General features: G+C 41.5%; 1 protein-coding gene across 1 annotated transcript in view; it reads right to left on the bottom strand.

The window, feature by feature from the left end:
* Nucleotides 1-389: 389 nt before the first annotated feature.
* The window catches only part of LOC139120405 (mitoferrin-2-like), a 32,952-nt gene continuing 17,626 nt past the window's right edge, over nucleotides 390-15,715 (bottom strand). Inside the window, exons 3-4 of the mRNA XM_070684801.1 lie at nucleotides 7,940-7,996; nucleotides 390-6,143 (exon numbers count right to left, since the gene is read on the bottom strand). Of these exons, the coding sequence (XP_070540902.1) occupies nucleotides 5,638-6,143; nucleotides 7,940-7,996 (563 nt within the window). The 3' untranslated portion in view covers nucleotides 390-5,637. The remainder of the gene's footprint in view (nucleotides 6,144-7,939; nucleotides 7,997-15,715) is intronic.

Raw genomic sequence — 15,715 nt, 5'->3', positions numbered from 1 at the left:
CACTTTGGAAGCTTTTGGTTGGCTGAACCTCACAGTTCCACCCGATTTATTTCTCAACAGCCAGTTATGGGGCCCTAATTAAAGACTCCTCAGGTTGCTGTAAATATGCCAATCTACCAATCATAGAACCTTCCAAGCTGCCGCACCTTGCCAGCAGATACCCATGCTGTCGTTCATAGTCTTCTTACTTGCATGCAACACGAAAACACATCTGGACAAAAGAAAGTTGCTGTCATTTGGTTGAATGTAGGGAGAGCTAGAAATACTGGGGTTGGGAATGTTTGCTTAAAAATAAACATCACCTACCTCTGTGCATGGCACCAACATACCATTCTTCTTTTGGATCAATTTCTCTTCCCATGGTAAAAACCCTGATTAACATTGCATAATTTGATGTTCGTAGGACAGCACAGGCAAGGCAAATTTATTGTTTTTACACACTTTCAAAACAATTTGAGAAGTGCTACATATCGTCAGAGAGATTTAAAAAGATCATGTAAATGTATAGGAGTAATTACAGAGTAAAGTAAAACTTTCCCAATAGTATTCACCACCGTTATAAAATTCCAACACTTTTCTTGGGATCAAAGAGGGCGAACTCATGGGGCTACATGTCACAGGGGTGGGCAAAGCCAGAGTGCAAAGGTCTTGGATGACCAATAGCTTTTTGGTCAGACCAGAGGATTTTATGATGTGCTAGTTGTCTGATGGACAAGTTGCCACCTATGATTGGATTTGAATGTTGGACAACTGGGATAGGTTGTTGGCCCACAGGATAACACCTCAATTTTGGTTTAAAACACTGCTCTATTGCTTGTGGACCTTGCTCACCATCTGCAAGTCTTCCTGCACACCCCTGTGACATTTCCTGCTCACCCTTGGAATGAAGTGCAAGCCATCTGTGAGCGCGGGGAACATCATGTGAATGGTTGATTATTTGCAATTGACAAAAATGTGGGGTAATGAGTATTTGTTTTCACAGTTTTCAAGCTTGTGGGGCAGGGGTGAGAGGTCATTATCAGTTATACTGAGATGCACCTTTCTCCACTACCTACAAAATTCATTGTGCATTTTTTCTGGCAATGTGCAATGTGCACCATCTGATGTGTTGCTAATTGGGCAGGTAAGCAGACTATACAAACCATGCAATATCTGTTTTTTCAATTCTTTGGGTGAATATCAATGAAATCAACAAATCATTTCAAACGGGGAATCACATACACAATGGCCTTAGTTGCAGATTTCTAAAGGGGCTGTGAATGTATACAATCTATCAATCAGCAACAACCTTCCAAGCCACTGCACATTAGCCCCATATTTTGAAACACGCACCATCCACATATCCTCCTGCTCTTCATGGCTTAAACTTCAAAAAACACAAACACGGTCCCAATAAGACCAGCTGAGGATATTACCTCAGTACTAGAAATCACCTATTTTCAAAAATACATCTCAAGCTGGATTTCAAAAACTGTATTGTTGTGCCTTTTCTCCCTGAACGATGGGTGACATCAAACCTATAAATATTTATGACATTTTTTGTTTGATACAAAGGCTTCTCTTTCTCTTTAGAAAGTTCAATGACAAGAGGTACAGAACCAATGAAAAAATACTGGGCTTGTATTAAAGCCATAGTACTTTTCCACAGTATCTTACGGGATATGTTTGCAATTGCTCATCATAAAAGGCACCCTCAGTCAAATGATAATTTCTTTCAAAGAGACATGTGACAGATGTTCTTCAGAGACGTGCCAGGGATACAACAGAATTTGCAACTGCCCGTATCAAATTATTCTGAATTATTCTGAAACTGACGAAATGTTGTGAATTTGGCACTGGTTTTACAATGTAGAACTTTCAAACTGAAAAATAGCCTAATATGAATGCCATTATATTCATTTTACTCAAAGAGACAAAATTCATCGCTTCATTGAGTGCAGGTTGACTAACCTTAGAGACAGACATTCAGACTCTCAAACTTTTGCGATTCTTCTGTGGTCTACTACTTGTGGGGATTCATTTAGAAGCTGTTGGAGTAAACAAAATGATCACTGGTTTAATTTTGAAAAATCGAAAATTCATTTTTTTTCTTGTTGGAAATGCAGCCATTTTGAATTTCAAGTTTCAGTAAATGTCGGACAATTTGTTCACTAAGTACCTAATTGTGCACAGTGAACTCTGATTTTTATTCTTGACATCAGAAGGGAATGTTTTAAAGTTTTCTTATCCAAGTGAGGGCAAAAGTTTAAGTTGTTATGAATACTGCTTTGAGGTGTGAAAATTTGCAACAATACAATTGCTATAATGTTCATGACTCTTATATGACATTACTATTTGGTGTTTTTGTCAGCGTTTAATCCCCAATTTTGAGTTTTGCAATAGTCAACAACATTCATTGACTTCTGTACCATATTGTAATTTATTTTTGAGGAAAACATTTAGAAGTTCAATTCAAACAAAGTGTTAATTTTTGAACACATAATACCACTTAAAATACCATGTGAGCAAGGGCATACAGGTGTCATGACTACGGCCTGTTACTGTGGCCATTCTGTTTCATAGAGGTAGTGAGTAAATCCAGTAACAACAACATATTGGTCGTTTGTGCGTTGTGTTTGTACAGGATATAAATACTGAAAGAGAAAAATAAAAATTGAAGGGTAGAAAAGGAACTCTCTGAGTATGAAAATAATGCCTGAAGTCCTTTGAATTTCAATGACAAGCATTGTGTGTCACATTCCTGAAAAAATTACATAATCATTTACCATTCATATTGTTGCAAACATTTCATTGGCCTGCCACTACTTGCCTGGAAGGAGTACAGGGTGTTTTGTATTTTGCCATTTTCTGAATGTCATTATATCATAGGAATACAAATATGATCAGGAAGCAATGATCAAAAGGGCCTGTCCTTGCATGTTTTAGTTTGACGACATCCTTCTCAATCTATGGGTCTATTAACTATACCAACTTATGGACAGTAAAATTCCTCTGCTGTTGGTTGGCAGACTGTCAAAAGATAGATCAAACACACATGTTCAATATTAATTGTCTCTATATCTTTTGTCAGATAAATGAATGCAAAGCTGACAAAAAGCCGACAAAAACCACGTTTCTCTTGAATGACTCGCACACCATGACAAAAACGCACATTGTAACTATAGGTGTTACAACAACATGGAGATATTTCTACAGTGTTCGCTGCCTCGTTCAAAACTCTGTGGCTTGTGCACGATCAAAACCCTAGTCTTTCCTTGAGAGAAATGGGTTAAGTGACATCTTTGACATCTGAAGATATGAGGGGGATAAATCATGTATTTACCACAACAGTGCGCAATCTTGACATTAGCAAATTTTTAACATCAATTTGCATTTCACACTTCCTTGTTGACTCTACACTTCATATCTCCTGTGTTCTTTTTTTACATGCGTATGCTAAAAAGTAGTTTGTTGAACCAACCACACATGCAGACATGACTAGAGCCAAAGTATGAAAACGACCTATTTGCAGAAACTGGATGAAGACTCCAATCTGCACACACCACACAGCGCATTGCCCTCCCTCTTGATTAATTTCTGCTTATCAATACCACTTAACAATTGGCTCACAACCATTGAATTCATCATACTTGATAATACCAGGATCTTCTCAAACAGAATAAATGTACATCATTTTCGCACATTTATGGTTTTCGGTCTCCTCATAAATTTCAGTTATTGGTATCCAAAACAAAATCACCGAACAGAGTTCAGCAGTAGATTGAAATTTCACACATCCTGTTACGGTGGGCTTTTAGTTCTCAAAAAGTGTAAAAAAACAATATTTTCAGGGCTCACTTTTAAAACTTGTCTACATGATTCATCATGTTCAGTATATGAGGGCCATTTTGTATGGATTTAATTGAGAAATTGTTAAGAAAACTAGATTGAAATTGCTGCAGAGGTTTCGCTAATGCACATTGACCCTTGTACCAACACTGGTATGGCTTTGGTGAATTTCCCACCACTCTGACCTGAAAGAAAATGCATGATTTCATAATGCTGCAAAATAAATGTGAGAAATGGAAAAATACTCATGACTTTGACAAAATTAATATTATCCAATTTTACAAGATCGTTCTGAATCCTATCAAGTGTGGAAATGCATTGGGCTCTGCTTATGCTGTCGTACTATTTCCACACAGAAATGTACTGATGCTATGGCCTATTGAGGCTGACAATACCTTTGATTGCATTTTTGTCCCTAATGTTTGCTTCAATGTGGAAGCACAGAACATACTTGTCACTGGACCATAGTCGGAGTAGCAAAGGACGACCTGGAATTTTAATTTTAACAGGTTGTGATTTGTCTCAAATAAAATAATTTGTCGCTAATCAGGCTGCCCTCCATGTGCTTCACACTGCAGATTAAAGAAACAATCCCGGGGTCAAAATATTCACCAGATGTGTATCTAGTCCCGTGGCTAATAGTCCATTAGCTGGTACATACCACTACATTTGGTGTTGTGTGTTTGAAAGCAAGCAGTCTAATTTCTTTGATTTGACACCCTATTGACACAATATTGTTACAAAACTTTTTGATCATTTATACTCAGTATTCTATCAGGGTTTTAATCTACTAGAAATATCTTTTATGCTTCTCTTGATTTATTAGTCACATTGTCTACATATAGAGGACAGATTTACAACTCAGAATACTCTGTACAACCCAGCATTGGATTACACAAGTCTTAACATGGTACCTGTTCACCCAATTTCCCAGTAAACAGGCCCATAATCACCACTATTGACAGTAGGTTTGGGCTAAACCATGGTGGTGTTGGGGGTTAAGATTTAACAATAGCCGTGAAAAAACAATTATTCATATTTTTGTGTGGCCGTAATTGAGAGAATGATCCTACGATGACGAAACAAAGGTAATAGGGATTTGAAATGATTTTTGTTGGAAGGGAAATAGGTTATTAATCATGCATGATTGAATTTCATGGAAAAGAACTTAATTATGTACAAGTACTGATGCTCCTGCTATGTATGGCTGGAAAACAAACCCCGCTTGCGATTACCTTTAACAAAAACATTTTATGACATCTTGATTTATACTTAGTCAACTTTTAAAATTTCTGGGAGAGAATCTTGTTAGTGAAATTTTGTGAAATTTCCAAGAGATGAGCATGTGATCATATCAATCCTCTGATGGTCTATGAAAACCAAACATGCTACCTAGGTTGCTAAAGCTATTTGAGGAAGCAAAGTGGGAGGGAGGATGCTGGCAGTTTGTAACAGCCACAGCTACAGCAGCTAATGAGAGGGTTTTGTCTCAGGTTCAGGATGGGTGTTTGCTAAATAATGCATGTTATGCAGCATGTAAACTAAACGAAAAAAAAGCTTATAGGTAAAATTTGTGTTATGTAATTAGGATCAACAGCATATGCAAGATGAAACATTGGTGCTTCTCCAGGCATCTCAGCATTGGGACTTTCAAAGAAACCTATTAGGGGTCTTTTTCTATCATGCAGAAAAAACTGAAAGTGAATAAATAACCAACAAAATTTTCATTTCTTTCTTTGTTTTCTGCTTTCTGTCAGCTGCCAAGTGTTGCCTCTTTCCTCTGCTTTGGATAACCACTCTTTTCTGAAATCACTGCTTCCTGTTGTGCGTGGAGATGAAATACTTGAAGAACTCGTACACCGACCAGGACAGTGCTGTGGAGGGCATCTGGTAGATGACTCTGGCCTGGACGCCTCGGAAGTATCCTGAGAAACCACAGCACTGATACACGGTCCTGAAGGCATTGAACATGCCTGATATGGGCTGTGACTCCATCCTGGCAATGACGCAAGATTCCTGAGTGTTCAAGAGCGTCTTGCAAACGTCTAGTGGAGTAGTCACAGCAGCGGCAAACGCCCCGGCAATCGCGCCGGAAATGACATGCGTCCTTGGGTTGTACTCCCGTGACGGGTTCAGCAACTCTTGGCTGAACTCGTAAGTCACAAAATGTATACTCTGAAATGGTATATTCATAGTCAATTGCGTGGTGTAACTTCTGTAAAAGGCACGAAGGCCCTCGGTCCTATAAATGTCTCTGACACACTCCATTACACCACTGTATGGACTGGTATATACTTGCATCCTCTGCTTCACAACTGTTGAACACGCAATACAGATACCCAGGAATACAGCATCGGAGAATCCAGTCATTGCAGAGAGGTGACAGGTGCAATATGTAAAGATGAAGAAAAAAAGATTTTATTAGACAGAGTGTTCAAATATTATTAATGAAAACTTGAGAGTCTACATGAAGAGGCACATTTATAAGGCTTCAAAATTTTGAGGTGACCACACATGCACCATGTGCAAATTGTGTGATTAAAATAAAACATAAACTGCTTCATCAAACTATCCTTTGCTGATCAATGGATTATACCTTTCTACAGCTACAACTGTACAATATCAGGGAATAATATTCACATTGAAAATGAAATGACAATCCATGACATTATCGTAAAATAATAAATTAGAAATTACTTAGACAATATCATGAAAAAAATTTCACTTTGAACACGAAATTACAATCCATGGAAGTATCATCATACTATAGTAATTACTTTGACAATACAATTTACAGCAATTCTTTGCTTTGTGAACCTGTGCCTCATCACTAAATTATAATGTGAAATTTTGTAAATATTTCATAAGAATGAAAAATCATTACTGTTTTGGTTTATTCTCTGAGAGTGTTTCTTTTCATCAATTACAACTTCAAGCTATGATGATACTGTACCCTTCCAGGAGTTTCCAATGTGATGAAAATGATTTCAAAGGTTGGTATTTTTGAAGGTGTATAATTAGAATGATCACTGTAACTGACATGATTTGTCTGTAAGGATGTCATGTGGTACACAGAAGCACTTAAATTGAAAAGTGCTCTGTACTTTTCCTTGAGGTCAAAACATGGTGTACGGGTATAGCAAACTTATCATTCGCATTTAGCCATTCACAAAAGATGAAGTGGTGCATTTGTCGGTGATTCACTGTTGTTGCCTTACATGACAACATGGTGGAGACATAGTGCGTGAACTGTGTAAATGAAACATTCAAAGATGAGTGGCACACGTCACAGATACAATGAAAGTTGCCATCAATACTGTTTTCCTCCAATCTGAACATCCAAGTTATCTGGATTATTAACATGTCCAATTTTCTACTCAAGTATGAAAAAGTGAATGAAGTCCCTTTGAACAAATTCATGAGATGCATGAAAGTTCTTACTGTTATGTACTGTAAAATCAATATTTTTCACAGGGATTAAATTTCACTATTTTGACATTTGAGATATTTCACTAGGATATAAGTTTACTGTTATTGCTTGTAAAGTAAAGATTCCTTTTTAATTGAACACTTTCACTGGGATTCAATTTAGTGGATTTCACGAAAAATTACTGCTTTTACAGTACACAGTTTTTTGACAAGTGTTCTGGGAGACTGGCTGGGGTTGTAACGTCATATTATTTTTATTTCATAGAGTAAAACAGCTTTCCTATGGCATCTCACAAACAGTTTTGTGAGAGACAGATGTATTTGAAATAAATGGCGAAAGGAAGTTGATGTTTGTGTTCTTGAAACTCAGGAAATCAACTTTTCTATTGATAGTTGACACTCAATGAAAAATCTGACAATTGATACTGAAATAAATAAACACAAAAAAAAGAAACAAAAGTACCTTAATACCGCATTATCGCAAAAAGCAATGACAAGAAAACTTTAAATTTTTTTCTACTTGACCTTATAGTTCATTTTATATTCAAGCACATCACAATCATACTGATGTGTACTGTGAATACCAGTCATGACTAGCAGCTTGATGAGGGGGGCCATCTTAGATTTGATAAAAGATTTCTACAAGAAAGGGACTAGCAGTGATCATGTCAGAAATACCTACCGTCTACTGGACACATTGCAGCATCATGGACTACGGTGGCAACTGTACCAGCAATTGCTGTAAAAGAGAGAAAGAAATCAAAGTAGTGTCAAACTTTATTTCACAAACACATTCCAACACAGCACAATTAAACACAAAGAAAGTTCAAAATACTAACTGGTACAGTGACTAGTAACACACTCAGTATGATAATAATTGAGGATATTCACTGGCATGTCGTTGTGAATTTTATCATTTTATCCTGTTCCTCTCAAGCAGAGCTCAGCATACACAAAGCATTGTTTTGTCCAAATGGGACACTGTCCAATATGGATTTCAATCCATGTAATCCGCATGCAGAGGCCATGATAGTCAGTCCCGGCACACACAAGAGATTAAATTTTTTATAAAAGGACTGGAAATTAATTCGTAACGTATGTGTTATGTTGCATTAATGACTAATCAGATTGTCCATTTGGAATGAATATAACTTTAAGGTGGAGCTGCATGTTGCCAACACAGTTTTTGAAAGCAATATTTCTCATCAAAGATGACAAGGAAACCCCCTCACACTATATATTTTCAAAAAGCAGAGACCAGTGTTCTCCCCAGGCCATTTTAGCGTAGCGGTCCCGCTACGCTTTCGCCTCTCCCCGCTACGCTTTAAAATATTCCCGCCATCCTTTAGTTCACACGCTAGCGCTCTGCGTAGCTACCAGCTGTTGCATGCATTGTCTACACATTAGCGCTCACTGCAACTTTCAACCTTGTGAAAGAGTGGAAGGTGTGAAGTATGGTATGCGTCCGATAACTTGTCCGTAAGTGTTGAGAGGAACGTTAAAACAATAGAAGAATCGGCTGGGTTGTTCACAAGTTTTCATTCTACAACGACTAATACGACCAACAAAGACCTTTAGTCGGTATACATCGAGGACAAGTATTCACAGAGTTAGGCGGTGTAGCACTAGCGGGGCCTTTGATCACATTCCCATGCTTTGATCAACGAAATGGACCGCAAAAGAAACAAAAGAAGCAGTTGACTATTGAGGTTGATTATGATTTTACAACGATAATCTTTTTTTTTGTCCGAGTACGATCACGATCGCGATCGAGTTCACATTGCATAAATTCCAATATGGCGGCGGCCATGTTGGCCGACGTGTTTATAACGTGTTGACGTTGATCCTGGCGTCGCGTGTGGTTCCACTCTGACACGTTCTCTGAAAGATTTTACACCTGATTTTCGAGTGATTCTACCGGTAGTCGTACTTAGTTCATGTCTTGTGATCATCTTGGTGGTATTTTTAAAATCAAGAATCGAACGACGATGTTCAGTGGCAGTGGTAGTTACGCGGGGGGAGGGGGCGGCTGGTTGAAATTGATCCCCGTGATGAAACATTATTCGTGGTGTTTGTCATTCAAAAATGATATAAAACTCAATTACATTTGAATTGTGTAAAGCTTAAACTTATGAATTTTCCTCTTTGTTGGCAATTTTTGACAATTTTATTAGCAATATATGTATTAATGAAACTCCAATCAGACGAACCATTTCTTGCTTTCAATCTGAACTTGCTGTTACCGTTTGAATCTTCTATTTTAATTGAAATTGTACTATACTGTGATGATTTATTTAAGTGTAATAAAGAGTTTCCATGATGTTCAAATTGCATACTTGTGTGTTACCATTGCATTTTGTTGTGAGTGTACATGAATGCATGGGTGCATGTGCAAGCTTATATCCATATGCAAATATAAATTAATGATATGCAAATGATTATGCAAATTAGCCGCTACACTTTTGCTTGATCCTGGAGAGAACACTGAGAGACTCTAAAGTTTAGTATGGTGGCAGTAGTTTAGTCAAAGGATGAAGTGGGTGTATATTTGGGGTAAAAAACCTCAATTTTGGTATTAACCCTTTTCCTGCCAAACAGTGTTAAGACTATTACTTCCCCATCAGCCAAGTCAGTAAAAAGCGGTATTGAGCCCAAACATGACGTATTTTCACCCGCTTGGCTGGTATGTTATAGCATCTTTAGTCCAAAAAAATTAAGTTTTCAGTATTTATGTTTTCAACAGCCTTCAAATGTACAGTATTATGTTAAAATACACCATATGGAATATGTTGGTTTCATTAATTTTAACCATCTTGACCTGATGGTGAAATATGGACTTGGCAGGAAAAGGGTTAATGATAAAAATTAATTTAAGTCAAAAACTTTACGCTATTTTCTGAAATGTAATATTTCACTTGAAATAATAGTATATGTAGAAAAAAACAACTACTTTATTTGGCATTATTATTTATCCTCATTTTAAAATGGCAAGGGTTTAAACACTGACACTCAAAAAATTGATTAAAATCATGCTAAGCAAAATTGAAATGCTTCTTATTTGAATGCAATAATTTAAATGCCAAACAAATAGTTGTTTTGTTATTTAGCATTTAAAGAACATAATGTGAAAATTGCAGAAAATTTGACCCAGCCAGAGCAGAGTTAAATTCTTTGGAAATTTCGAAATTGGGAGGAAAAAGAAGCCAGAAAATAAGGTGATTTGCATACATTTGCATAAATTAACACTTCTTTATTACATAACTTTAGAATGCTTGACAAGCTACAAGGTGAACCCAACCTATATTTAACTTTTGGTGAACAAATTAATTAAAATTGAATAAATATTTGCAAAAAAGTTATTTTTGTTTGGCATTTACATTTAAACAGGAAGTTACAGGACCGTGGGGCGCACAATAGGGGAATAACTAGTGACGCAGCCATTTGTATACACTGGGCGGGAGTTTTTGAATTCTCATAGCATCGCTTTGACTGTGTGATAAATTAGAATAATCATGATGAGCACATTTGTGACATATCCAAAGAGGGGTTAAATGGTCGTACAGGGAACACATTTTGAAATTTGTAGTTTATACCTAAACTAATTTCTGCTATGTAGAAATACTCACCCAGTTACTATCGGGAAATAACCCTTGGGGCTCCATTTATGCAAGATTAAAACTTGAACTTCCTGCCTAGACTTCCTGTGACGTAGTCACTGGACTCCCTAAGTTACTCAGTTATACTCCGTAAGCGACTGTCCACGCTCGTTAGAGTACGACAGTTAGGAAGTGACAATTTCCCCAAACTACTAGAAGAACCGCCAGGTGCAAAACAACCAGAAAAGAACGGTTAGTCAAGTATTGAGGGGGGTGCAACACACCCATCAACTACAAAAACAGTGTAACACACTCCCCCAGGTTATATAAAACACCAAGTGGGGAGGCGGGCGGGTGTGCTGGGTGAGTATTTCTACATAGCAGAAATTAGTTTAGGTATAAACTACAATTCTGCTTATTTGAAATACTCACCCAGTTACTATCGGGAAAAACACAGAATCCCACAGACCTTAGGAGGCGGGGAAACTAGTATTTATTACCAGGGATAACCTGTTGGCCTACAGAAAGCGGACCAAGGGAAAACAAACCGTCCGATTCTGATGCCATGTCCCGAAGATAGAAACTGACAAATGAGTTAGGTGATCGCCATGTACCTGCGCGAAGGACATCGTCCGCAGGAATACCGGCCGAATACACCAAGGAAGCAGAGAGAGCCCTAACCTCATGGGCTGTTACTCTGGTAAGGCGACGGTCAGTTTCTGAACTTTCATTATACGTCCAACGGACCGTTTTCGTAATCCAATTTGAAATGGTCGACTTGGAAATGTCCTGTGAGGAAGCGGGGGGAATAGGTAGAAAAAGTCTAACTCTCCCCGCACGAAAGGACTCGGTTCGTTTTAAATACCAACGAAGACAACGAACCGGGCATAATCGACGCTCTTGAGGGTCTGGGCCTGTCAGCGAGTCAAGAGCTTTAATAGTAACCGGGGTGGTTTTAGCACCCAGTACTTGATTCTTAGCCAAGAAACCCGGTCTAGTACGCAAGACTGCTTCCGTCTTGGTAATAGTCAACAACCCATCTGTGGCACCAAAAGCATGAATCTCGCTCCTGCGGCTGCCAGATGCTAGTGCTACAAGAAAAACAGTTTTAAGGGTAAGTGCCTTTAAACTGATAGAATCCAATGGTTCAAATGGCGGCCGTTGTAGGCCACTCAGAACCAAAGATAAACTCCATTGAGGGACCAAACGCCGCGCAGGGGGTCTCTCAATTTTAAAATTCTTGAGCATTGCAGTCAAGGCTGTATTGTGACTAAAATCCGGGCCCCCGACACTTCTGATCGTCGCTGCGATGGAAGTGCGATAAACAGACAAGGTGCTCGGGGAGAATTCTTTGTCATTATGTAAAAATAGAAAGAATTCAGCTAATTGGCTAACAGAGACTTTGAGCGGATCAACACTCTGTTTACCACACCAATCACAGAATTTTGACCACTTGTCCTCGTAAGTTGCCAAGGTGCTGGCTCTCTGAGGTCTAGCGATGGTGGCGGCAGCTGCTCGAGAAAATCCGCTCGCAACGAGGGATTGCTCGACAACTTGAATGCGTGAAGTCTGAACACGCCTGGGTCGGGATGAACCAGCTGTGGACCCTGGAATAGTAGGTCCTCGCGGAGGGGTAGCTCCAGAGGGCGCTCTACTAACAGATCCAGCAGCATCGGATACCATGACCGTTTGGGCCATGCTGGTGCTACTAGTATCACGGTGGTGACCTCGTCTGCTATTTTCCGTAGAACTAGTGGCAAGAGAGGCAATGGAGGGAACGCATACAGGAGCAGGTTCCTCCATGACATTGACAGTGCGTCGACCGCCAAGGCTCTGTGGTCCGGGACCGGCGACACAAACAGAGGTAGTTTGCGGTTCTTGAACGTCGCAAACAAGTCTGCCATGGGTGTTCCCCAAATTGCGAAAATCCTGTTGGCAATTTCCTGGGGAATTTCCCATTCCGTCGGAATCACTTTTCGATCCCGAGATAGGGCGTCGGCAATGTGATTCCGCTTGCCGGGCAGGTGACGAGCTCGAAGGCGGATGTTGTGTTCCTTGCACCACATGAATAAGTCCCATGCCAGGTAACACAGTGTTGGGGATCTGGTCCCTCCCATCTTGTTTATGTAGGCAACCACTGTAGCATTGTCTGTATTGACCAGGACATGCTGGTTGGCTACTGACAGCTGAAAGCGTCTGAGCGCCAGGAACACCGCTTGGAGTTCTAGCCAATTGATGTGGCGCTCCCGTTGGTTGTTCGACCAACTGCCCGATGCTGTCAGTTCGTCCAGGTGCGCTCCCCAACCGGTGGTGGAGGCGTCCGTGAACAAAAACTGAGTGGGCGGTGGTACCCGCAGGGGAACGCCCTTCAGCAAATTCTCTGTGTCCAGCCACCATTCTAGGTGGGCACGGAGAGCTGGTCTCACGCGAATAACATGAGTAATCGGCTGTCGAGTGGGGCGCCAAAGTGCCAACAAATACAGTTGGATCGGTCGAAGGCGAAGGCGCCCCCAGGGGATGATTGCAAGCATAGAGACCATCATGCCGATAGCTTCCAGCAGGAGCTTGACCGGGATAGATGGACGTGGCAGGATAGAGTTGATAACAGCTAACAGTCTGTCCACTCGTTCCTGGGTTGGGCAAACAATCCCTGAGTGAGTAATGAGCCTCATCCCAATAAACGCCATGTCGCGGGAAGGGGTGAGAGTTGACTTCTCGACACTCGGAATGAACCCGAGGCGGAGGAGAACTGACCAGACCAGGGTGAGATGTGTTTCGAGTACGTCTCTTCGCTGATGGGGTATTAACCAATCGTCGAGATACGGATGTGTTCTGACGGATTGGCGGTGGATGAACCCTATTAGCTCCAGCACTACTCTGGTAAACACGCGAGGTGCTGATGCTAGGCCAAAAGGGAGAACTATGTACTCGTAAACAATCCCGTTTATTGAGAACCGCAGGTACTTTCGAAAATCCTTGTGAATTGCGATATGAAAGTACGCGTCTTTGAGGTCTATGGAGACCATCCAATCGCCGGGCTGTACCGCGGCTAGAATGGACTGAGTGGTTTCCATGGAGAACGATTCTACTTGCAGAAACCGATTTAGTGGTCGCAGGTTGAGAATCGGCCGCCACCCCCCCGTCTTTTTTGGGACGAGGAAGAAATGGTTGTAAAACCCCGGGCCGTCTACGGTGGGGTGTACAATTCGCACCGCGTTTTTTGACATCAGCCCTTGCACTGCTTCGGCCATTGCCGACGAGTATGGGCTTGTCTGGCGGGCGAAACACGGTGGGTCCCACGCCAGAGGGGGGTCGGTCGAGAAAATTGGTTTGTACCCGTTTTGGACCACTGACAATACCCAATGGTCGTTTGTCACTTTCTGCCACTCGGTGGCGAAGTGACGAAGACGCCCTCCCACCGAAATGTCTGGCGACGGAATGGGCGGTAGTTTTATTAGGGCGTCAGGAGCGCTGACCTTTGGGGCCCGCATTTGACGAAGTGGACGTTGAAAATTGCTTCTTAGCCTTATTTCTATTGTCCTTGTCATAGGGTTGGGCACGAGTACGAAATGACTTGGACTGTGCCTTACCCTTGGGCTTAGATTTCTTGGAGGACTGTTTCGGGCGTGTAGCCCCAGTGCCGTCCAACTTTCGCCCCTCCCGACCAAATAGCCAAGCGTTACTCTGAACATCTTTGGTGGCCTCTTTGGCAAATTCCGCGAGCTTGCCCGCGAATAGAGCCTTAGGATCCAAGGGCACGACCCGGGCCCTGGCTTTAAGCTCGTCAGTTAATTGGACCGAAGGGCGATTTAGAAACGCATCACGCTCCAATAACTGTAGCATAGCATGACTACGAACGGAAAACTCGAGGCCATGCACGAGGGTGTTTCCCACGGCTCGAGTCAAATCCGCAAATTGGTCTGGGTGATCAGTGGACTCGGTAATACGTACCAATTGAGCCACAAGCCAGTCCAAATGAGAGAGCGTCCTTACTGTCGCGTTGACAGACTGACCCACTACTTGCAATAAGGCGCGGTCAATCGTGACAGATTTAAACGAGCCAGCTTGATTATCCACCTTACCGGCATCTGCATCCAATTTAGGGAGGCCGGCTGTGAATAATGAGTCATGCGTCTTATATCGTTTATTGCGCATGAGGTTGGACGCTGCCGGTAACTTACCAATAGGTAACGGCAGGGTGTTAGCATTGTTGCCCGCAATCTCGTTCTGAACTTTCGTTAGTGCGGTTTTAAGCGCGAGAGAGTTGGGCAAAGAACGAGGTTCGGTCTGTTTCTCTGTTGGGTTGACATACGACAACACGTGAGATTCAGGCCGAGGTGGTGGAGGAGGCAGAGGACACTCCTCCCCGAATGTCTCATAGATATATCCGTAGCAGCGACGGAAATAACTGTCTGATGTCTTTTCAACTGAATCTTCGACATAAGACTGTGATTCCTCCGCGTCCCCCTCTCCTCGAGTTGACCTAGCATCGCTGGCAACTGATTGGGGCGCGGCTGCGTCTGACTCATGACCGTCCAAATCATGATCCTCAGAGGGAGCGTGGACGGACATACTGTCAAGGTCAACGCCAATATTCCGAGAGTGCGATGTGGGCGCTAAGCCATCCTCGCTATCCTCATCGCTTGACACTGGGGTCGAGTGGCGCTTACGAGTGTCATGGGATTGAGACTTGCTAGGTCTTGCAGCAATGGGCACTACCTGAGAACCGGTTTGAACCGCTGAAGGCTGCCCTGTTGCGCTAGGCCGTCCGGTATTCGTCGACACTGAGGGCCCGTCACAAGGGGCACCAGGACGACTCACGCCAGCAGGGGACGTATGCATGCGCTTAACACCACGACGTC

The sequence above is a fragment of the Ptychodera flava genome, chromosome 20 (assembly GCF_041260155.1).
Source record: "Ptychodera flava strain L36383 chromosome 20, AS_Pfla_20210202, whole genome shotgun sequence".
In the NCBI taxonomy this organism is placed as follows: Eukaryota; Metazoa; Hemichordata; class Enteropneusta; family Ptychoderidae; genus Ptychodera; species Ptychodera flava.
Note: the sequence above shows the minus strand (reverse complement) of the source record. Positions and strands in the feature narration are given on the sequence as shown.